At 55.7% G+C, this 22,837-nt stretch overlaps 9 protein-coding genes across 9 annotated transcripts; 4 read left to right on the top strand and 5 right to left on the bottom strand.

The window, feature by feature from the left end:
- Nucleotides 1-332: 332 nt before the first annotated feature.
- G647_06284 (uncharacterized protein) lies at nt 333-1,620 on the top strand (the record flags this gene model as incomplete). The annotated part of the gene is made up of 3 exons (XM_008730606.1): nt 333-614; nt 675-1,175; nt 1,243-1,620. 3 exons carry the CDS (start codon nt 333-335, stop codon nt 1,618-1,620), a joined length of 1,161 nt encoding a protein of 386 aa, XP_008728828.1.
- A 990-nt stretch (nt 1,621-2,610) lies between these two features.
- G647_06283 (uncharacterized protein) lies at nt 2,611-4,710 on the top strand (the record flags this gene model as incomplete). The annotated part of the gene is made up of 4 exons (XM_008730605.1): nt 2,611-2,680; nt 2,748-3,091; nt 3,151-3,980; nt 4,074-4,710. The coding sequence occupies 4 exons, from the start codon at nt 2,611-2,613 to the stop codon at nt 4,708-4,710; spliced, it is 1,881 nt and encodes a 626-aa protein (XP_008728827.1).
- Nucleotides 4,711-6,696: 1,986 nt separating this feature from the next.
- Nucleotides 6,697-7,644, bottom strand: G647_06282 (uncharacterized protein; the record flags this gene model as incomplete). The annotated part of the gene is made up of 2 exons (XM_008730604.1): nt 6,697-7,070; nt 7,125-7,644. The coding sequence occupies 2 exons, from the start codon at nt 7,642-7,644 to the stop codon at nt 6,697-6,699; spliced, it is 894 nt and encodes a 297-aa protein (XP_008728826.1).
- A 1,092-nt stretch (nt 7,645-8,736) lies between these two features.
- On the bottom strand, nt 8,737-10,299 carry G647_06281 (uncharacterized protein; the record flags this gene model as incomplete). Its single annotated transcript, XM_008730603.1, has 1 exon — nt 8,737-10,299. One exon carries the CDS (start codon nt 10,297-10,299, stop codon nt 8,737-8,739), a length of 1,563 nt encoding a protein of 520 aa, XP_008728825.1.
- A 377-nt stretch (nt 10,300-10,676) lies between these two features.
- Nucleotides 10,677-12,014, top strand: G647_06280 (uncharacterized protein; the record flags this gene model as incomplete). Its single annotated transcript, XM_008730602.1, has 2 exons — nt 10,677-10,788; nt 10,834-12,014. 2 exons carry the CDS (start codon nt 10,677-10,679, stop codon nt 12,012-12,014), a joined length of 1,293 nt encoding a protein of 430 aa, XP_008728824.1.
- Nucleotides 12,015-12,101: 87 nt separating this feature from the next.
- On the bottom strand, nt 12,102-12,757 carry G647_06279 (uncharacterized protein; the record flags this gene model as incomplete). Its single annotated transcript, XM_008730601.1, has 3 exons — nt 12,102-12,126; nt 12,180-12,661; nt 12,716-12,757. 3 exons carry the CDS (start codon nt 12,755-12,757, stop codon nt 12,102-12,104), a joined length of 549 nt encoding a protein of 182 aa, XP_008728823.1.
- An 831-nt stretch (nt 12,758-13,588) lies between these two features.
- Nucleotides 13,589-14,665, top strand: G647_06278 (uncharacterized protein; the record flags this gene model as incomplete). Its single annotated transcript, XM_008730600.1, has 2 exons — nt 13,589-13,632; nt 13,699-14,665. 2 exons carry the CDS (start codon nt 13,589-13,591, stop codon nt 14,663-14,665), a joined length of 1,011 nt encoding a protein of 336 aa, XP_008728822.1.
- Nucleotides 14,666-17,412: 2,747 nt separating this feature from the next.
- G647_06277 (uncharacterized protein) lies at nt 17,413-18,234 on the bottom strand (the record flags this gene model as incomplete). Its single annotated transcript, XM_008730599.1, has 1 exon — nt 17,413-18,234. One exon carries the CDS (start codon nt 18,232-18,234, stop codon nt 17,413-17,415), a length of 822 nt encoding a protein of 273 aa, XP_008728821.1.
- A 706-nt stretch (nt 18,235-18,940) lies between these two features.
- G647_06276 (uncharacterized protein) lies at nt 18,941-19,655 on the bottom strand (the record flags this gene model as incomplete). The annotated part of the gene is made up of 2 exons (XM_008730598.1): nt 18,941-19,021; nt 19,251-19,655. 2 exons carry the CDS (start codon nt 19,653-19,655, stop codon nt 18,941-18,943), a joined length of 486 nt encoding a protein of 161 aa, XP_008728820.1.
- Nucleotides 19,656-22,837: the final 3,182 nt, after the last annotated feature.

The following is a 22,837-nucleotide window of genomic DNA, read 5'->3' as shown; positions in this document are numbered from 1 at the left end:
AGGAAGCGCGAGGCCAGCCCACGAAGGACCAGATGTGAAGCTAGCGCTCTTGCCCTCTGCTCGTGCTCCTCACATATATGGTGAGCTTTGAATAATAATGTGTGTACGAAGTACAGTAGAGTGACAACGAGCGAGTGGTCCGATCAAGTGGAGTAGCTGAGGCTGAAAAGGGCCACGTTTGATTGGTCAGCTGCGGCCGCCAATGAGATGACTCCCCGCGCGGGATTCTTGATTCTTGTTTGCGGCGACAAAGCACCAGAGGACATGCAGATGAGCTGCGTTATATTCATTTCCTGTCCATCTATCCGTCACAACTCATCCTGCCTGCCACTATGGCGACGCTTCAGGGCACTGGAATTCCCAAAGTCAAGCTAGAGTCAGTCCCCGATGAGAACATCAAAGTAGAACCCTCAGATACTCCGTCGCCATTCCTGGGCGAGGATGAGGACATGGACGAAGACGCAGGTGATCTAGACTTCTCGCAGGCACAACAACAGTTGTGGCTCAGTCATATTCCGCGGACCTTATGGCAGAAGTTGTCGCAGATAGAAGATGACGACGAGATTGAGATCGGCAAGATCCGAGTCGAAGGCTCGGAGTCGAATCCGTCAAGGGTACGTTCGTCGTTTTCCAAGTCCTAGCAAGCTGGCCTCTGTTAACACCGTCCTCACCAGGTCAGTCTGTTGTTGTACCCGAACCCCGTATTTGAGAACGAACCCAGAGAATACAACCTCTTTGCTGCTCCACCAGAGAAACAACGCTCCCGCCGGCCGGGCCAAGCATTTGTCTTTTCAGAAAGGGATCTAGCGGGCTACAAGCCGAAATCATTTACATGGGACGAACTTGACGAGGAGGGTAACCCGGGACAGGGGCGATCCAACCTCTACGAACGGCACAGACGTGAACAAAAGAAAAAGGAAAACAAAGGCCGATTTGTCCCTTACTCTCGACGACCCATACCCAAGCAGACAGCCATCACAGGCACCATCGCCAGAGAATTTGAAGCCGTGCCTGTCAAAAATGACGAGTATTTCACGCTGGAGAGCAAGCGGGCGGCCGCGATGCTAAAAGTCCGCGTCCAAGAAGAAGCACTTTTCAGGACTGGTGACGACGACCCGGAGAAGAAGAGCAGAAATATTTATAAGAGTCGGGCTGAAGCACAAGCGGCGGCCAAGGTACGTGGGCTCTTTTGTCCTTCCCCTTCTTCGTGGACTGGGCTCGAACTAACACACGTCGAAACAGGCAAACCAAGCGAGGAAACGCGCGGCAAAAGAAAATCGCGCCGCTCGTGTGGACAAGGACGTGCTTGTCGACAAGCTCATGGCGTTGTTCCGCCAACATCGGATCTGGGGCCTACGCGATCTCAAAGCAAAAGTCAACCAGCCGGAAGCCTACTTGCGCGAAACGCTCGAGGAGATTGCCTTTATGTGGAAGCAAGGCGACTTCAACGGCAAATGGGAGTTGAAAGACGAATACAAGCAGGGTGATCAAATGCTTCTGAATCCTACCGGCGTGGAGATCGCGCCCAAGGCCGAGGACACAGATGCGGATACAAAGTCGGGGATGGATCTGGATGACGATGACGACGAGGACGAGTTTGAAGACGTTGTTGAGGGCTAGAGGTCATTGCATCGCGCCAGACTGCACAGAGACGGTGTCCTTCGGCTGCCGCGATTTCTACTCCGTTATGCTTGACAATTGATACCCCTTGGGTTTGGGCCGGGCCGAAGAACTTGCTACCATAGATTGGATCTAGGTGACGACGGACGCAACGGCGACGGAACCGCATTTTTAGAGGGGAAGCGTTCGCCTCTGACCTATGCCTGTGTAGCTTTGGGTCTCTGAACCACCCGCACCTCGTTGTACCAATGACACGATTCACCCCGATGCCGACCATGCATCCTTTGCTCGGACAGTCGCCTGGCGTCGCTTCCGTAGCGCCTGCCGTATTGCAGCCGACACCACCGATGCTCGGCCTGCAACGCCCTCCGCAGCAGAGAACGTGAGGGGCGTACGAGAAGATACTCGGGGTAGAAGCCACAGATCATCGTGGGGCCGCGATAGTCGTCCCCCATCATGCTGTCGATCAGATCCTTCCTCCGTGGCTTGCCTTGGGAACGAGATACCGGCTAGTCCCGATGTGGCTAGAACGCGGAGTACCAGCTGATCACGTGCCACTATAGCCGGACGCACATCCTTGACGGCTTCTCATCCTCCCCTTCGTTCTGTATCCTAGATGTGCGCTCACCTCCTCCTGCGTCCGGTCGAATGCGGGGTTGAGGCCGTGTTTTGTGCATCGCAATCATGCTCAGCTTGTGTCGTCACCGTCGTGCCTGTCCGGCAAAGCAGCATAGCCGGACCTGAATAGGCAAATTTCCATAGGAACGAGAATGAGGGGGTTCGACTCCAACGCCGTCGTCATTGGGCTTATATCTGGACTTGCAGCCATGGAGTTTGGACATGTTCGGACCTCCAGTCGACTCGTGAGCCTAAATAGCAGTGGTGAGGACGTGGACGGAGCCTTGGTCGACCTGTGGTACTCATCATGCCGCTGTACACGAAGCTCCCGGGCGACCTCCAGGAGGTGGATGTGATTGTAAGTATACCGGCATGAGCCTGCCTGTGCCTGCCAACATAGTGTGGGAAGTTTCAGCTGCTGACGAAGTCCAGGTTGCTGGAGGTAATGCCCATGTCAAAGATGATCATGACCCCAAGATTCCCCTTCTGACGAAGCTGTCATGTCATAGGTGGTCTTGCTGGATGTGTGGTAGCCTCACGGCTGGCCGAAGCGGATCCCAACCTGTCGATTCTCGTGATTGAGCAAGGGCCCAACAACTATGGCATGCCCGAAGTTGTGCATCCGGCGCTGTACCCGCGGAACCTCTTTCCCAGCAGCAAGATCACGCTGTTCTGGCCAACGAAGAAGTCTCCACAGCTGGCGGATCGGACTCCCATTGTGCCATCTGGAGGCACGCTTGGCGGAGGGTCTGCCATGAATTGGATGGTCTACACCCGCGCTCAGCGGTCTGACTTCGACTCCTGGAAGACACCCGGATGGACCGCCGATGAGATGCTCCCCTTCCTGAAGAAGGTACGCCTCCTCCTGGCTTTTGCTCAACATGTCGATCCCGTGACTAATCTGCTCCACAGATGGAGACGTACCATGGCAAAGGCGACAAGGACCGCCACGGCTTCGACGGTCCCGTCAACATTTCCAAGGGCACCTACGTATGCAGCCGCGCGGAAGACGCCTTTGTGGAAGCTGCCGCGAAGCTCGGATACCCCGAGGCCAAGGATCTCCAGAACCTCGATGCCAACAACGCCATAGAGCGCTACTATCGCTACGTTGGACTGAACGGACGACGCCAAGACGCTGCGCATCGGTACCTGCACCCTAAGCTGCAAAGCGGGGACTATCCGAATCTGCATGTGTTGGTTGAGAAGCAAGTCGTCAAGGTCCTATTCGACGAGAACAAGCGAGCCGTCGGCGTCGAGTACCAGACCAATCCCAAGTACCTGCCTAACCCCGAGTTTCTGTCCACGGCGTACACTGCCCGACGCACCGTGCGGGCTCGCAAACTGGTCGTCGTCTCGGCAGGAGCGAATGCCACGCCCGGCATCCTCGAGCGGTCAGGATTGGGCGATGCGAAAGTGCTGGAAAAGGCTGGAATCCCAGTCCTCGAGGATCTCCCGGGCGTGGGGAGCGACTACCAGGATCACCACCTTTCACTGTGGGCGTATCGAACCAATCTGATGCCGCGTGAAACCATCAACGGATATCAAGACGGGCGTTTCAACATTGACGAATGCATCAAATCCACCGACGAGCTCCTGGGCACCAATGCAATGGACGCCCAAGGTAAGTTCCGGCCGACCGAGGCAGAAGTCGAGGCCCTGGGACCCGAGTTCAAAAAGGCATGGGACCGAGACTTCAAGAACGCGCCGGACAGACCTCTTATGATTCTTGCGCTGTACTGCTGGTAAGGAGAGCCTCCCCACTACACTTCCGGGCCACCGTCAAGCCCTGACACTGTCCCCTTACTTATCGATACTGACAATCATCCCCCCCACAGCTACTACGGCGACCATTCCGTCCTTCCAGACGACGCCGAATACGTCTCCATGGCCAACTGGACGGCGTACCCTTACTCTCGGGGGAGCATTCACGTGACGGGCCCCGCCATGTCGGACCCGGTCGAGTTCGACACCGGCTGGCTCACCGACCCGGGCGACGTCGACATCAAGAAACACATCTGGGCGTACAAGGTGTCACGCGAGATGTGGCGGCGCATGCCCATCTTCCGGGGCGAGCTGGCGTCGACGCACCCGCGCTTCCCGGCCGGGTCGAAAGCCGCGGTGATTGAAAAGGCCGATGGTCCCGTGGTGACCGACGACGCCTCGCGCATCGAGTACTCGGCCGAGGACGACAAGGCGATCGACCAGCGGATCCGCGAGATCTTGTCCACGACCTGGCACTCGCTGGGCACGTGCAAGATGGCGCCACGCGAGAACAAGGGCGTGGTGGACGGGTCGTTGAACGTCTACGGCGTCCAGGGCCTGAAGCTCGCCGACCTGAGCATCCCGCCGGAGAACGTTGGCGCCAACACGGGCAACACGGCGTTTGTGGTGGGCGAGAAGGCCGCCGACATCATCATCAAGGAATTGGGGCTCGAGGGGAAGAATCAGTCCCAACCTCAAGCTAGATTGTAGCGGAGCCGAGCGAAGCGAGGCGAGACGAGGCGAGACGAGATAAAAGACAGGGGCCGAGGAGGAGATAGAGAAAAGACTGACGTTATGAAATACACGCCTTTTCCAAACTCGACACTGTTCTTAAAGTATCCTTGAGCAGAGTTCCCCGTCGCCCTAGGACCGCGCCTCCCAGGGTAACGTCTGCACTTCCGCGATCGATATTTCTGACATATTATCCTTGCATTATCCACGAGTAGAGTCCCCTTGCCCTGAGACCGCGCGCCTGCCAGAGTACAGTAACGTCTACACTTCCGCGATCAATATTTCTGGTATATGCAGTATTATTACCCTCGAATCATTATCCTCGAGTAGAGCCCGGACCCGACCTGGGACTTGCGCGGCCCCTGTACTCTGTACGAGCGACGAGATTTTGTAGGAATATCATATACAGTACAGTACAGCATAGTACAGTACAGTACAGTACTCAATACTTAAGTTAGGTCCTCAACTCGGGTCTCCTCCAGCTCCCTGTCAACCCGAGGATGATGAGCAGCGGCGGCATGATACTACAGTAAAGTGCGTCGGCCGCTCTTGGTCCATGACGTTTGGACGGACGGATAGATGGATGGACGGACTGACTGACTGACTGAGGCGCCACGTCGTGTCGGTACGGATACAGTACAGTACATATAGTAACTCCGTGGATAAGGTAGTTTATATATATATATATCTAGGTCTGGTCGGCTGCCTGCGACTGCGACTGCGACTGCGATGGCGACTACGACTTGCCCTGTGATTGAAGGCGTCTGTTTGGCGAGCCTCCCACTCGAACGACGTTGCGGTCTGTTCTTTCTCACTGAGACGAATAGGAAGGTATGAAGACGGCCAGCAGCCTCGAACGTGAGAGGCCATGGATGGTTCATACCGAGTTAACTCTACACGGCACTGTACAGTACCCCGTAGAGAAAGACTGTGTGGTGCAATACTGTATCGATATATTGCCCGAGCAAAAAGGGGGGGTTGGTTATGTGGCCTGAGAAAGACATCCTGTGCCCATCTCAGTCGGCTACTCACTCGCTGTGTCAGAGCTTTGACAACCCGTCTCGGCATCTAGTATCGTTCTTCTCGCTGTCCTGTCAATCCCATCGCCGCCAATAATGCGATTGGGAAAGGATCAAGGTCGCAACATCGTGGGACCGCTTGCTGTGATGGACTGGGAAGACGGACAATCATGATTGCTCAACGGCAGCTTGATTTCCAGATGGATCAATCGAAGGACCACTTTCCACTGCTGGGGGCCGTTCTCTCTCGACCACTGCGTTCCGTTTCGCACATTGTTTCCTTCCTCCTCGCACCAGCCCGATCCCCACCAACACGCCATCGCCGCTTCTCTTCCTCTTATCAAACGCATGGTCCCAACGACCGACAATGTGCAGGACCGACTGACACGCCAGAAGGCGGGGGAGGACAATGATCGCGAGCGACTGCGGAATCCCATTGCCGAGAGGTATCTCGACATGGTCTTGCGCGACCTTAGGGACACTCTAGGCACTGGTCTTGCAGGATTGCGACTGCTCTCTGAAAGACATGGGCGATGTCCACCCCGCCAGCACAGAACGCTCTACCACCACCCTGATGGGATCCGAGCGCCTTGACTTTGGCTTGTCGTGGCTGATCTCTGACATCGAAAGTTGAAGGCTGAGAGCAATGACCATCAACCCAAATTGAAGTGGCCAACTTCTTCCTTCTCCAGTATGCCCGGCCATTGCAGCCGTTGCCAGAATACCGCGTGCGTCGCGACGAACCTCGACTGACGCCGGTGGCGGTGAACAAAGGCACTAGGACAGCCGAAACGACCTGGCTTCGAGAGCTATTATCCCATCGTGGCCTCGGCTCCACTGATGCGCTGGCTTGGCAGGGTGACACTGGTCGCTTGAAAAAACATAAGTGTTGCAACGAGCCACATTGGAGGACGCTCACGCAACCCAACGTCAGACGATACGCATATCAATCTTGGTCTTTGTGCTTCTTCTCAATACTAACAATCCTTTTCCCTCCCATCTTCTTGATGTGCTCCTCCAAGGTGCCTTCTGCGTCCAACCTTGCAAGGTCGTCGCTTCCGCCTAGGCTTTGTGCATTGATCATGATATTCGGGACTGTCCGTCGACCCGTTAACACGGCCAAGAGATCTTGTAACTTTTTGCCCAGGGTGGGTGCTGGAGTGTTTTCATCATCGTCGTCAGCATCGTGTGGGCGAGGAACCGGGTCGGTCATCAGGTCGAGCTCGACCACATATGGTGCGGGCGTGATGCTGTAAGTTTGGAGGAGCAGAGCTTTTGCGCGTTTCGAGTATGGGCAGTAGGATTTCGAGAAAATGATGACTGTTCGCCATATTGTCAGTGACTGCGAGCCCCATGATGCGGAAGTTCACGTACTCGGACTCTTCCTGAGAATGCTTTGCAACTCTTCTCTTGCGAGGTCTTCTCCTTCATCTTTGGCCTTCTCCACTTTGTTTCCGTTGTATGCGACCTCTTCACCCTGGCCGTCTGCGACAGGGGACGCCACGCCGGCTGCCTTGACAGTATCGACGGGGTACCTGGGCTTGTCCTTGGGCATTGTCTTCCGGCCGCCGATAGGGACTCCATCGTCGAAGCTGATGGTTGAGGTGTACGGATGAGCGCCTTGCACGGGCGACGCGTCAAATATCTTCTGATCCCGGTCCTGATCTCGCAGCTCGCTCTGCCGGTCTAGAATCTTTTGCAGCTCGCGGTTCGTCTGCGCGGTCAACTCCTTGTCTGAAAGTGCGCCCCTGAGCACGCCGCGACGGCGCGATAATGATGCCTCGGTGGTCTTCCGGAAATCCGTGCTCGACCCAGACCCGGAGAAGAACAGGAAGTAGATGAGGACGATGCCGAGAGCGAGGAACAGCGCTTGGCCGCGCCGCATACCCGCCATCTTGTCGCTCGTGCGGTGGAAATCGGCGAGAACGTTGTATGCGATCGCACCAGATGTGAGAATGAGGTGACCGGGTCGTAAAGAGAGTCGCTCTACTCCTCCTTATGTGTTACCGATGCTGTCTAGAATATCAAGTCCGGGAAGAATGCAAGTCACCAGCGTGCGCACTATCCAAGCGGCACGGAAAGAAGGGGAGAAAGGTCAGTCTTGAAAGGGCCTGGCAGTGGCAGGAGAGGAAAGTATGAGAAGAGTCGCTGATCCGTTCGGAGAATTGATAGGGAAATGAGGTCAAGATGGCGGGGGATAACTAACCGAGAAATGGATTAGCCAGGCACATCGCTTCAGAGAGTGCAGCCACAGGAGTTACAAGTACTGATCGATACGAACATCTTCCGCGCCAGGAGGGTCAGGGCATAGTCGGTCGATAACGCTTCGTCAGGCTTCTAAAGAGGGTTGCTGTCCCTGCGCATCGTCTCGCGACAATGAATCCATACGATGGCCCCCAGAGAGGATACTGAGCTCGCCCAGGGCCTGCAGCAGGGTCTACCCAGTAATTGCAGGTGCAGGGGTGCGTGGGCGGGCGGCCGTGCTCTCTGGCGTCTCCCCGCAAATTGAAGGGCGTCCAGGGGTGCCTGTCGCTCTGGCCCGCGAAAGGCTAGAGGCCAAAATTTCTCAAAGCAATCTGTTTAGGGTAGGGCTAAGATTGTCACTCATTATCGTCCATGGCACATTGCCCCATTTGGAGCAAGTCGAGGCTATGTCTGGCTGCACTGAGGGAAGCCTAAGTGCGAGAGAACAAACAACAGGTCACGGAACTGTTCAAAAATTGGTTCGTATATTGCTGCCAAGTTCGGCAACTCGTTTCATGCGCTCTCACAACCTCGTTGGTGTCGATGTCTCGTATGTTACATACCTAGCTATACACAGTACGGCTACTTTCGGTTCCAACCAATCGTCTCACATTCTCATCCAGCCCGTCGAATAGTTTTCCAAACGCCGCGTTCAATCTTACTATCCAATGAGATGCTCGTACATATCTAGGGTTTCGAGAGGGAGCCTGTCCCTTGGCGGCTTTACACCCGATTTCATCTTTCATGCAATCAGTCCACCCAGAACGACCTTCTGCACGCCCATCATCTCCCTCTTGGCCGTTTCCCGGGACGTCTGCTCGAACTCACGTATAACCGCCGAGACCATGACTTTGCGAATCCGCCCGTCAACTTTGGAGAACAGGTCGCTGATGGCCGGCGTGCACGCGGGCGGTCCCGTCAAGATGTGCAGGAGCCGCTGATAGGTGTCGATGAGGACGTCACATAACGTAGCAAAGACGGTGAAGAAGTCGGGTGTGAATGGAAGAGGCGGAGTTTGCAGGTGAGTATATGGTCCCTCGTTCGGCAACAGCGTCGAGTTCGGGGCGTCGAATGGCGCCGGAGGAGGAAATGATGTTGCGCTGGGGAAATTGATCGCCGACATGGGAGTCAGAGGCGAAGGGTTCACCAGCGTAGTGGCCGACGACGCAAAGGTAGCCATGCTGGCTGTCGTGTCTATCGATGGCTGTGAAGCATGGTGACCGGCCTCGGGCAGCGTTGACGGTGGGGACATGGCCGGGAGCATAGGAAGGCCGATGTCTGTGACCGGGCCACTCGATTTCCGCGGCCGGGAAGTTGTGGCTGCTCTTTTAAACATCTGAGGTATTCGTGCTCGACTTAATGAACTGGCCGAGCTACCATCAGGCGGATGGAGTTGTTGGAAAGATTCAAACTCGGCCAACAAGGTATTCAGATTCTTCAAATAGTCTTGCGCAACTGCCGCGCTGCTTGCGGCGCTGGTCTGACTTTGGGACTGAGGCGGATGGAAATCCAAAATCATCGGCAGAGACATTCCCAATAACATATAGTTGACGGCCCGTCGTGACAAGCGGTTGGGCGTGTATGATGGTAGTTTGGCGATATCCGCCTCAGTGAATTGGACCGTGTTGAACCAGAACGACCGGCCTTCATGCGCTCGGCGTAGATAGTCCAGCGTCGCGACCCTTTTATGCGCCATCTCTTGTATGTGCACGTAGAGTGCGGAAGTGCTCGGCTGGCTCGAGGCGGCCGCGAGGGAAGCCTGGCTGGTTGGGAGCATCCCATTGAGGGCCAACGCCGACGCGACATCCGGCTCTCGTGTCTCCTTCTCCTTTTTCTGCGTCGTGTGAGCGCCTGAGCCGTCATCGCCAGTGCTGACATTGCTGTTGATCTTGTGGAGGGGTGCGCGATGGGTGCCCGAGGTGTTGTAGACCGGAACAAGGTTTCCAGCCGGGAGAGGCAGCATCTTGTTGTTGCCGGTAGCGGAGCTGCTCACATCACTGGTGGTCCGCGTGACGAGATCGGATTTGATGGCGTTCAAGGAGATTGGGGCTGGCGGAGCAGTGGCGGTTCGTGTGTAGGCGGGTCGAGGCCGAGGGCGAGGGGGTGTTGAACTGGCACCGTCGAGGGAGCCGTTGGATCCCAGAGGTTTGTGTCTGCGTGAGGGCGATCTGGCAATCTTGGAGAGAAAGCCTGTGGCTCCTCCACCACCTGCCGCTGCTCCTCCTGAGTTGGAGGAACTAATGGAACCATCGCGAGATGCTGGAGGCCGAGGCAGTGTTTGAACCTGAGTGCTAGGCTCAGTCATGATCCCACTCTAATCGTTTCTCCTTTGTGCCACCTGACCGGTCGGATCGAGATGGCCGAATCAAAGCGAAGCCCAAGTCAATAGTGTGCTCCAGCGAAGTGTGCGACTTGGGTCGAAAAGGGCGCGGACAGCGAAGGGTACCTGCAGATGGTGTGGTAGATGGTCACGAACAAACAGGGGTTCACCACGGCGAGGGAGGCCGAATTGTGGGGATTCACGACCGCTTCCACCGCCTCGTGCCACTCATATTACGCCATCTGTACAGGGGGATCCCCATCCTTTCATTCCTTCTCGCAGAGGCGCATCTCCCTTTAGCGCACAGAAGGCGCCTGAATTCCGCGACTGTTGAGTTTTTCACCTACACCAGCGACAGTGGCATGGACATCGAGGTACCAAAGCCGGGCCACTGGCCAGTTGACCCCCAAGAAGATGAAGAAATCCGCAAAGATCGCATCTGGGTCGACGGATGCTTCGACTTTGCTCATCACGGTAGGTCGTCACCAAACGAAAGGTAAGCATGTCTGACCGGATCAGGTCATGCCGGTGCGTTGCGACAAGCCCGCCAGCTAGGTAAAGAGCTCTACATCGGCCTCCACTCGGATGAGGAGATATTGGAGAACAAAGGCCCAACCGTCATGACATTGGATGAACGGACTGCAGCATGCGAAGCGTGCCGGTGGACCACCAAAGTCATACCGCACGCTCCTTATGTGACGTCCTTGCCTTGGATCTCCCATTACGGCTGTTGGTACGTGGCCCACGGCGACGATATCACATCTGATGCCGGTGGGGAAGACTGCTATCGCTTCGTCAAGGCGGCTGGTCGCTTCCTTGTCTTCAAGCGAACGCCAGGGATATCCACCACCGACTTGGTGGGCCGCATGTTGCTCTGTACCAAGACGCACTTCATCAAGTCTCTAACAGATGCCCTCCAGGGGAAGACTGACGCGGGCCCTGACCCGCAAAAGGAGGCAGAGGGTGCTGAGATGCTGGAAAGAATCAAGGACTATGCTACGGATGAGACAGCTTTACACCCGGGTGCAGAAGTATGGTCGTGGGCTGAGCAAGAACCAAGCGAGCTAGGAGAGCCAGAATCTCCCGACAGTGGCCGGTTCGACAAGATTGTAGCTGGAAAAGGTCCCGCACCTGGCCAGAAGATCGTTTACGTCGACGGTGGCTTCGATCTCTTCTCCTCTGGGCACATCGAGTTTTTGAAAAGAGTCAGTCAAGCGGAGAACAACGAAGCTTTCGTGGTTGCTGGCGTCCACGATGATGCCGTGATCAACCACTGGAAAGGCCTCAACTACCCTATCATGAACATCTTCGAGCGGGGACTGTGCGTCTTGCAATGCCGGTATATCCACGCCGTTGTATTCGGTGCGCCGTTTTTGCCCTCGAAAGCATATCTACAAGCAATGCCCATGGGCAAGGTTTCCGCTGTCTACCATGGTCCTACCACGTTCATGCCTTCCACATTCGACCCTTACACGGATGCCAAGGAGATGGGCATTCTGCGGCAGATTGAAGAACATCCTTACTCTCATGTGAATGCCGCGGAGATCGTGGGGCGGATTATGAAGGGCAGACAAGCGTTCGAAGAGCGCCAGAGGAGGAAAGGCGAAAAGGCAGTTGGCGAAGAAGCCGTCCGCCAGCGAGAAATTCTCGAGCAACAGCAAGCGGCCGTCGAGGCAGAACGGCGCGCGGCCATGCAATGATGCGGGCTCCTTTTCTTCCGGTTTCGAGTGTGCAAGGGTTTGACGAGACTATATACAGTGGCCCCTGCCTGATGATGCGATGGACTTCTAGAGAAAGCTTCGGCACGGATAACTGCCAGCAGCGTTAGCATATAACGATGGTTGTCGACACGCAAATGGACATACTCGTCTCCATAACTCGTCGGTGCCTGCTGGTACTTTACGTCTTTCGCTTGCCCCACATTGACCGGCATAGGAGGCAATCCATTCTCACCGAGCACTGCGGCCGCCTTTTCATGCTCGAAATACGCAGCGAGTCCTCTCTCGCCTTCCTGTTTCACTGCGACCAATTGCTTACTGCCTTCCTCGCCAGCCAACAGCTTCGGACTCGGGTTTGCCGCACTTCCTAACGTCAACAGCCCCACAACTTCTCCCTGAGTGACCGTGCTAAGTTTGGGGTATGCTCGTCGTACGTCTCTCTTCCAATACGGATTATCTGCAATGTCTGCCGCAGGCGTCGTCACGGCGTCATCGTAGGACTTGGGATCAAGAGCAGCCGGCGAAGGATTGCGAAAGTGTTTGACAGGTATGCCCGTGCTGCGGTTGGGATCGACGGCGAAGTATTTGTGGATAGTCGCCCAGATACCGTTACTTTCCTGCGTGTATTTCTGAAGCAGGCCGTGAGCGAGTCATCGTGGGACAGCTGGTTACGAGACGCATACCTTGGCCAAAGAGACGACGTCCTTGATCGGTTTGGCGGCCATGCTGGCCAGGCTCAAGGGGATTGTGCTATTCCAGTTCTTGAACCAGATAGAGAGTCGAGTAGTGAGGAGGATAAGAAAGTACGAAGACGAGACACTGTCGTAGGGAGGACAACACGGGTTAATCCCTTCAGCTTGATCGCGATCCGCAACTGAGTCTCAATTGATGTCGACAAGGTCGAGCTCCAATCGACATGGGCGTATCTGGCTCGCCGTACTTTCTTGGCAACGGTACAGTAAATGGCCCTTAGCGCATTTCTATCTATCGGCACGTGATCGAAAATACCAACCAGCTTCATGCTTCATAGTCCTTGCTCGACTCCTGCCTTGGCTTTTCAATTCACTCATCTCATTCTGTCTGATCTATTAACCTGCGATTGTTCAGATGTGCATGCACCGTTCAATTGCGGGATCTATGCTTCGTTCGGCCCAGCTCAGTCTATCACAGTCGAAGCACCCACTGACTGCTGATAACCAACTTCCTTGCCGCTGAGAAGTGCGCGGCATCTTGTTCCGCAATGATACGTTAACTCCAAATGACGAATCAGACGGAGGTGAACGGTAGGATGTTAATCTGAGGAAACCGTATACAATGCTTTCACTCCTACGATGCTAGTACCGTATCCCTCGTGGAAAACAATTGTGCCGTCTTGATTCTTCTCTTCAAGGGACATCGCCGAACGCTCGTCGCTGCTTAACGTGGCCCAAACTTGAAGCTAGTGTCGTTGAGCAAAGAGAGGGAAAGTCCAACGTCCCTTGTGCCGTACAGCCTTATATCAACAAATCCAGGGTAGCACGAGGCGCAGGGCGTCCACCACAGTCTTCACGACCAACATGTCAGCCAGGCCCAAGATCCTTCTCCTCGGCCAGATCGACCAGTAAGCGCACCAGTCATCCTGCGTGTATTTGTATCTTTCGGCGCCAAACTGACGATCACAATACAGTGCGCAAGAGGCATGGAAATCGCTAAGTTCGCTGGGCGACCTGGTCACTCCAAGCGCCACAAATCGCGCCGACTTCATCCAGGAATGCCAGTCCGGCAAGCTTGACGGAGTGGTCGCCGCGTATCGCACCTTCCAGTCCGTCAGCATCACGGGCTTTTTCGACGAGGAAATAGTAAAGGCCCTGCCAAAGTCGTGGAAATTCCTCGCCCACTGCGGCGCCGGCTACGACCAGATCGATGCTGATGCTTGTTCGGCGCGAGATCCACCACTGCTCGTGTCAAACGTGCCGACAGCAGTGGACGACGCCACCGCCGACACGGCCATCTTCCTTATGCTGGGCGCGCTGCGCAACTTCAACACCAGCATGGTGGCATTGCGCAGAGGCGACTGGCGCGGCAATCCACCTCCAGCACTGGGCCACGATCCTCAGGGCAAAGTGCTCGGGATCCTCGGCATGGGCGGGATCGGACGAAACATGAAGAAAAAGGCCGAAGCGTTCGGAATGACGGCCATCTACCACAATCGCCGTAAACTTGACTCTTCCCAGGCCGATGGCGCCGCGTACGTCTCGTTTGAAGAACTGCTACGACAAAGCGACGTGCTGAGTCTGAATCTGCCACTTAACCCGAAGACGCGCCACATCATCTCCACGGAGCAATTGAAGTTGATGAAACCCAGCGCCATCATCGTCAATACGGCACGCGGGGCAGTCATCGACGAAGCTGCGTTGGTCGACGCGCTAGACAACGGTGTCATCGCTGGCGCGGGTCTCGATGTCTACGAGGAAGAACCCAAGATCCACCCCGGTCTCGTTGGCAATGAAAGAGTCATCTTGCTGCCTCACATGGGCACATGGACAACCGAGACCATCAAGAAGATGGAAGAATGGGCGATTGAGAATGTGAGGTTAGCCCTGGAGACGGGAAAGTTGAAGAGTCCGATTTTCGAGCAGAAGGACATGCAGTGAGGGGTCGGTGGTCGCGTTCCTCCTTTTCTTCTTCCTTGGACTGTTCAGGTTGGATCAGACATAGAAATATACAGACAGGTATCCGTAGACGAGAGGAGCCGGGCGCGAAAGCAAAGTGCTCCGCTGGGATCTTTGATGTGGGAGCACCCTAGAACAGATTTCCACACAGAGCAGTGTGTCTGTCGATTTCGAGCCAGAATGCGAGAACATGGCTCATTTCGACCAGACCGGTGTCTACAGCGAACGACCGTGTTTCGGGCGCAGAAAACGGAGTACATACTGTACATGCACAATCTGGACTCAACTTCAGGTGCAGAAAACGGAATACATACTCTACATACTCCATACTCAACCTGGACTCAACTCCAGCAGCAACCTTCGCTGCACCACAGGGTCCCCGCTCCTGGCCGGCGCAAAGTAAATAAGACGCAGCACTATTCACAGTACGGGGTACGGAGTATATTCTCTTATGTTTCGATTCTGTCCAGACGAGCTGCTACGGGCTACAATACATGCTAGAGTACGGCGTACAGACAGAGAACAGGTGCGAGAGCGTGAGCGGTAGCACCACACAGTATGTACCTACTGGGGTAGGTAGGTGCTTACAGTACTCCGTACTCCGTAGGTACCTTTCACGACCACGCGTACTCCGCGACACATACAGTAGTCCGACCTGACCTCGACCTCCGGCCCCCATCGGTCTAGAAGTCATTCGTTGCTCGCCCGTCTGTCTGTCCGTCCGTCCGTCCGTCTCTCCATTCGGTGAATTTGACCTGCAAGCGAAGTCCGCGTGCCGCCGCTTGGGTTCGGGTGCCGAGAAAGGACGTACGTACCTGACGCACTATTGTACCTAGGTACCTAGGTACCTACCTGACATTGCATGTACATACTCCATACCGTGTACCTGCACTACTTCGACTTGGCGTATCGCCACGTTAAGTACCTTGGTACAGTAGGTACGGAGTACCTACCCCAGGTATGTGTTGGCGACGAGATTTCAGCTCCACGAGTCATGCACTTTGCACCTTGCTCCTTCTGCAACCTCGTTCGCAGGGAGGTGATAAAGACGTGGTAGCTACATACGTATGCATGTCGTACATGTAACTTTTATGCTACAGTAGGAAGCCCGGAGTACGGAGTACAAGGACGAGTACCAGGCAAGCTGCGTGCGGCAAGCTGGATACATACGTACTTAGATTTGGAACGGGACCTGGACCTGAATCTGCCGTGCCGTGGGACTGGTGTTTTGACTTTTGAGTGAACTCTACCCACTGCAATCGTGTACAGGCGTGCCCAAGGGGAGCGCACGGGAGGAGGTACTTACCAGGTAGTGTTACTGTCGGCACCCTCGTCCATGCACGGCAGTGTGTACTAAAACTACATAAGTAGGTACTCACACGTTACAGTATCTACATACTCCGTACATGCTCCGTACATAGGTAGTAACTACCATAAGCCCGTTCTTGTCAGGATCAAGAGGATCAATTAAAGCTACGGTACCACAAAGGCGTGACAGGCCTGGCAGGCTCACCCCCAGAGGTCTAGACCCTATGAGCCTTATGCACAAAAACCCCTCTATCCTCGATCACGACGAACCTTCGTATATCCCCGTACACAGTCACAACCCACAGGTTGCGGCGATCGCAGCAATCATCGTCGACGGAAGATCCTGTCACAGTACGGAGTATGAGCCGTGATGAGATAGCACCCACCACCCGCCCGTGAACGCAATGGTCCGGGCCCCACCCTTGAATGGCCCGCCGCAAACTATCCACCTCCCTCGTATTGAGTAACAGTACGGAGTAATTAATTGATATATGTTCCTGGTCGACTCCTGCGGTCTTTCACTCAAAAAGAGCCACCAAAAGTTCGTCTCGCTCGCCCTTGCTCGCCCCTGCTCGCAAGGGTTTATTTTGACTTTGGACGATCCTCGTTCTCTCGCCTCGCCTCGCTCTTAGTCCGCCGCACGATGGCAAGCTCCTGCATGCTCGCTTAGAGACCGGACGGAGTAAAAGTACGAGCTACGGTCAACAAGGTTTCGACGTCGCTCTCATTGGTTACGGAGTACGGAGTACAGTAGCTCGACTTTTTGCAGTCTTTGTCACCGTACTGTAGCCCCCAGGAGCTGGCATGATAGGAGAGAGTTGAATGTCCACGGTGTGCCATACTACATACGCTTCCTTGGTCAGTCAGTCAGTCAGTCTTTCTGCGCCCCGACCGGCCGAAGCCCGAGATCAAGCAAGCAAAGCTCACTTGCGGCGAGCAATCGCTAGCTATTTATCCGCTGGGCTGTTCCGCCAGCAGAGGGGAGCTACTGCAAAGTGGAGGCACTCTACATGACAGACGGCACTTCACCACGTCAGGTATTCAATAATGCTTCGTGTGACGGGTCAGGAACTTGTCAACCAAGTCCGCGGCGATTCGTCGTACCCTAATAGCATCCTTTCCTTCTCGGGCCCAGGCCTAGGCATAGCCCAAGTGCATTTGCGTGACAAATCGCTGGCCAGCATAGGAACTACTGTACGGGTAATTGGAAGCGACATGGAACCACATCTGATTACAGGAGTCAAATAGAGCTTGACTTTTCGAGAGCGCCCCATATGTTCGCGGTACAGAAAGGGTATGTCTGCCATCTGCCATCTGCCATCTCGCCGTGTATCGGTCGGCAGAAGAACAAGGATGCCGTACAGAAAAGCGCGAAGAACTATGCAAGTGGTGGTTGTTCAGGGAGCCGGGTTGGCCGAAATTCAGGCCTCAAACGCCCTCAACGCCATGCCGGATATAGTCGCAAATACTTGATTCGTAGCACGTCCATTTGCCTGTGTTTCCAGGTATCTCTTTGCAAGTTCTCGTTCCGAAGTGAGATCACCGTTTCCTCCTGTCGCAAGTAGCATTATACTGTAGATTATGTCCCTGTTCTCCAGGCCATCGAGAAAGGACCGACACCGACGCACCGCCGCCCCCGACAGGCCGGGGCTAGAGGAAGACTGCGTCGCAGCTGCCGCTTCGACCAACTTCCAGAATTCCTCGGATCTCCGTGCCAGCTGTTTCTCGAGCGTCGTCTCTTTTGGTTCTGGCTCAGCTTCATCTTGATGCACAAAATCCGACATGGAGGCCGTGGGGTTGCTGAAGGATTCTCCCGTCAGAATCGCACCAAGTGCCCGGCATCGGAGCGCCAGTTGATCTGCCTCTTCACCGCCGTCATGTTCGGGTCGAACGCACAGTTCGAGCATGGCCCAGGTGACCCGGGCTTCTTGACTGGCCAAGGTCGCATTCTCCACCGGTGTGTCTGCGTGGTTGCTCACCAACGTTAGATACGCCAACATATTGCCCAGGCGAGTGCGGTCCGTGCAGAGTAAAGGAAAACCGTGGTTGGAAAACCATTTTGACTGCCCTGTCTCCAACAGTCGGTCGAGACCCGGAGCAAACGCAACATCGTACACCTTGCGGATAGACTCGAGGTTAGGGACGGAATCAGGTGGAATCGGTGGTACACTCGGAATTCTGGTGCCAGCAATTGTACAAATAGACTCAATGGTCCTCGTGGTTCGTCGAGTGCCGATCTCCATCATTAATGCACTGGCACAAGTCAGACGATGGAGAAAACGTAGCCTCAGCTCCACTCACTTCGTCCAGACGGCGGCGGTGGGGGATACGGAGCTAGGCCAGTGTGGTGGGAGTTGTCCATGTGATATGGCTGATTGATGTGAGGCAGGAGCTGTTCCGGCGGCCGCGGGAAGGGATATTCGTTGTGATCTCGAGGTGAACTCGACACGATCGACGAGTTGTGGTTCGCGGCTGGAGGGCTGATGGGCGTGGCCGAAAATCTCCGGGCTTGAGCACTAATCGATGACGGGGGAGGGGGGTTGGAGTTGCTGCTGTTCGGTGCTGAGGACGATGGCGCTGGGTGCAACGAATGAGGCCCCTGCGCCTGGAAGACGGGGTCGTAGCCTTGACAGGTGCGCTTGCTCTTCATGCAATTCCTGCACTCGGGTCGACCTTCATCGCACTGTCAAGTGAATACCAGCGATTAGTGCCATGCAAGGTACAGGAGAGTGAGCGGAGGGGCGAGAAGGCTCGGGACGGCAGCGCGCAAGTGGACGCGAGGGAAACTACTGCCGTGTGCCCAAACAGGGAATTGAGGTGAGGGAGTAATCTCGAGACGAGAGAAGGCGTTGGAACGATGGAGTCGCCTAGAGGAAAATTCGTGTAGCGCCGTTGAGTTCGGGATGAAGGTTGCGAAGGTTTGTGACACGGCGGAGATGGCAGCGTCGATCACAAGGCCCGAGGCCTAAATAGGCCTGCGCCTTTGGGGCGGGCGCTCCCCTGGACTTTGGTGCTAGGCGCCACCCACGGCTATCACCCACTAGCCCAAGTGGAGCTCCGTGTAAAGTTGCCCTCGCCCCAAGCTCGTTCTGTGGCCTGGCCTTGCCATGCGCCCACTGTCCAATTTGCCTGCCAGCGGCCGCCGTGGCTGTGAGGATGGTCGCGGGCGCCCTCAAGCGTCGAGGAAAGAAGAAATGCGAGTGCTCGGCAATGCGGAAATGGCGGTACAATGTGCAGTAGAAATGGAAGCTGGACTCACCTTAATGCGCCGTTTGCGGCACGTCAAACAGCCCGTCTTCGTCCGTCTCTTCACCTCTTTGGCTTTGTGACGGGGCGGCGCAACGATCAGACTCGGGTCGGTGGTTGACGGCAGGGCCATCCGTCCCGGCATCGGCTGGTATGGTGAAGGGATCCCCGGATACATCGGTCGTGCTTGCATATACTCGTGAGGCATGGGCGGCGGCGGCACTGGCGGAGGCGCTGGTCGAGCTGCATAAGGGTACGGCAACGGTGGTAGTACACGCTGTTGTGCCGGCGGCGGGGGCGGTAAAGGTTGCACAACTTCTGGTTCTGATCGATGTGCCATGTGCGTGTGGAAATCGATGCTGCTGATCGGCGGAAGGCTGATCGACGACGTCGAAGACTGTAACGCCGCCGTGCTCATATTGGAGTAGTTCATCAGGCTCGCGTGTGCCCGCCTCCTGCTGTTTCCAGCGGGAAGACCTCGTCGCGGAGGATCGATGCGATGTTGCGACTCGACGGTGATATCGATTGCGAGCTCCGCCGGGATTGACGTTGTCGACCCCGTGCTCCCACCAAACAACCGCTTCAGCGTATCTCTTCCGCACACCAAGTTGAATGTCCCTCTTCTGGAAGTTTCAGCTGGTCAGCGCCCATACGCAACACCTCGCTCCGGTGACGCTTCCAGGAAATTTTGCTAGTTTGTCTCGCCGACAGATATACTGTATATGCCCGCCAGACCGCGACCAAAATACGTCTTTGGCAACGACCAAGCGAGATCAACGCAGGGAAGGAAACGACGTACAAAGGAACAACCGAGCAACGCAGAGAACCAGACGGATGCAGGACGGAAACAAGCAACCGGGCAATAAAAGAGGATGGAGCGCGAAGCGAGGATGCGAAGAGAGCAAGGTACAGGAAGGTGTTTAGAGTATGCAGCGTATGGCAGTGCCTGCACCATAGTAACAGATGACTTGATGGAGGAGCAAGGTGGCATAGCACTGGCTGGGAGGAGCAGCGGCGTGGACAGGCATTCGAGTTCCACTGACAGGGCTCGACAGGACAGGGGGCTTTTCTGGAGTGCTTGGTCACCCATTTGGGGCCCGTGAAACGGTCACCAGTCCCCAGTGGCTACAGGCTTTGACCGTTTGAGCGATCGCTCGTTGCTCAAGGCGTCGCGGACGTCCTAAGTGCCGAAGCGCAGTGAGCATGAATCAGATTTGCGATGGCGAAATTGGAACGAGCCTCGCTTGGAGTCGCTTCGACTCGCCAGCCGCCCTAGACGACAAGCATTATCTGGGGGACGTGCTGCAATTCGAGGTCAACGCTCCGTAGCCTGGCCACCCAAGTCGTTCCCAAAAGCCATGTTGGCCCTCGAGCGCTAGCGGGCAGGCGACGGAGGAGAAGGGACGAGCACGACTCCACGAGTGCCCGAACGGGCCGGCACTCGCAGCTGTTGACAGGTCTGTCAATCAACCCTCACCAGTAACAGGAGGCCGAGATGAGCAGTAATGGGACAGCGGTGGACTGCTGAGCAACGAGTTTGCCAAACCCCCTGGTACCCAGTCAAGAGGCTTCTCGCTTAGGGCATCTCCCGGCGCCAGACGACGTTAGGCCCAAGTCTAAGCACCTTAGGCTCTGCCTCATCTTGCACTGGCACTGTCTGTTCGCCGGCTTTGCCCACTCCTAGCCTTTTCAGCTCCAAGGGCGGTTGCATTGTTTCTGCATCGGCGCTGCTAGCTATACACAGTAACGACAGACCACAAGCTGAAAGCGACAAAGCTGGAAATGGGATAGCCCCGACTATCGAAGGACTAACGCGTGTGCTTCGCGATTGCCTGGTGTGGTCCTCTGACCGTGCCGAGTGGTGGGTACGAGTACCTTCACCCACCGGAGGATGAGCCTCCAGTGACGTGGGCGCCAGGCGGTGGTGATAAGGGAGCCAGCCGGAACACGATGGCGAGCGTGTGGAAGGCACGAGGGCACAGACAGGACGAGCATGATCTTCCACGGACGGCAGTGCCAGAGGAACGATGGATCACGTACCCTCGAGTATGTAATAATCCCGCCTTCCGCCCGTTCGCCTGGAGTTGGTCATGCCGTCGATCAGTTCCTGTTTGTCTACGCAACAGCAATTGGATGGCCTGGCCTCACCGAGTCCAATATCCCGAAAGAGCAGCATACAGTGATGCTGCTTGACCGTTGCCAAGCGACTCTAGAACCCTGCTAGTGCATTTTCGAGAAATGGAGTCGTATCAGTCAAGCGTCCACAATATGGGAAGAGAAAGCCAATACGGAGTATGGATGCCCACTTCTGTAACCGAGGCCAGTAGTCTCGCCCAAGCATCTGCCAGACCCTCCTTGACTGTGCCTACTCGAGCATAGCGCACCGCCAGGCGACTCCGTGTTCTTCCTTTGAGGCTGGCGGTGGATGTGACCATGTCAGCATTCAAAGCACCGCATCAGTCCATTCCTGCCTCGCTGGCTCCAGAAAAGATTCGTGCCTTCCCTACCTGGTCAGACGTCGCCCCCCGCTTGGTGGGCCTATTTCTCTTTTCTGTCCTGGTTCGCTGCCAGCCCGCACTGTCTGCCGTTCAGCTCGCAGCTAACGGGGTGGTTGGGGTGAGGGGAAGGCGATAGACGAATTTTCAGATTCGCAAGCGGGTTGGTTCGGCGTGTGATGCGTCCTGGAGCTTCGCGGTTTGATCACCACGACCCCCGTCGCGCTATCAAGTGAAACAAGTGTTCGAAAATCTCCAGACGACTAGCAGGAAAATAGCGCAGGAACCTGTCCTCAAGCATAGTAGACGATGCTTGACGCCAGCTGCTCCGTCCTTGGACGCCAAACTCCACCACGCCTCGATTATCCACCTATGTTCCGGCGGACAGCCATTTAAACTTTGTGCATGCTTCTTAGCGAGACAATTTCTACCTTGCTCCGACACGCGTGGCTTGGTCTTCGCCGCTTCTGAGAGCCTTGATTCTGATGTGTTTGCTCCCTGATCCCAGGAACGCTCCCACAGTCCCGTCATGATCGCCCACGCCCCCTGCTACGACGCACGAGGGTCCGTGTCCGCTCCGGTGCCGTCAAGGTACCATTTGTCACCCAAACGTCTCGACGTTGCCTTCAGTGTCACATGAACTGCCTGGTCACCACAACCAGTGCATGAAATCATACCCTGAGACAGTGCTGGTGGCGCTGGGGAAACATGCAATCAGCGGCCTTGACCCCTGTGAGCCTCGACTCGCCGATTTGCAGGGGCTTGTGGATAATACGTTCATAATAGCCTGTTCGTGTACGCCTTCCTGCATGGGTACACTGATATGAGAGATGGAACCGGTTTCGCAAACTGAATCATGTCCCGGAATTTGCGTTGTGTTCAGTAGGATCTGGTGCGGCCTGACATGTAAGGATCGCCTTGTCTGTTGCGAAGATGCAGCAAAATATTCTCCGAGCGACTCGGATCCTTGGCTGGGCAGATGCGGTAAGCTCGAGTAGGTTGCAGAACCGACCGAGCCCCTACCTTAGGTCCTGGCGAAGCTGCGAGTGTGCCGCGTGTGCTTCCTTACGGCTCCGTGCAGGCCACTGAGTACTGGGTAACGTCC

The sequence above is a fragment of the Cladophialophora carrionii genome, assembly GCF_000365165.1.
Source record: "Cladophialophora carrionii CBS 160.54 unplaced genomic scaffold supercont1.5, whole genome shotgun sequence".
NCBI classification, from domain to species: Eukaryota; Fungi; Ascomycota; class Eurotiomycetes; order Chaetothyriales; family Herpotrichiellaceae; genus Cladophialophora; species Cladophialophora carrionii.
This window is presented reverse-complemented; position numbering and strand designations above follow the sequence as displayed.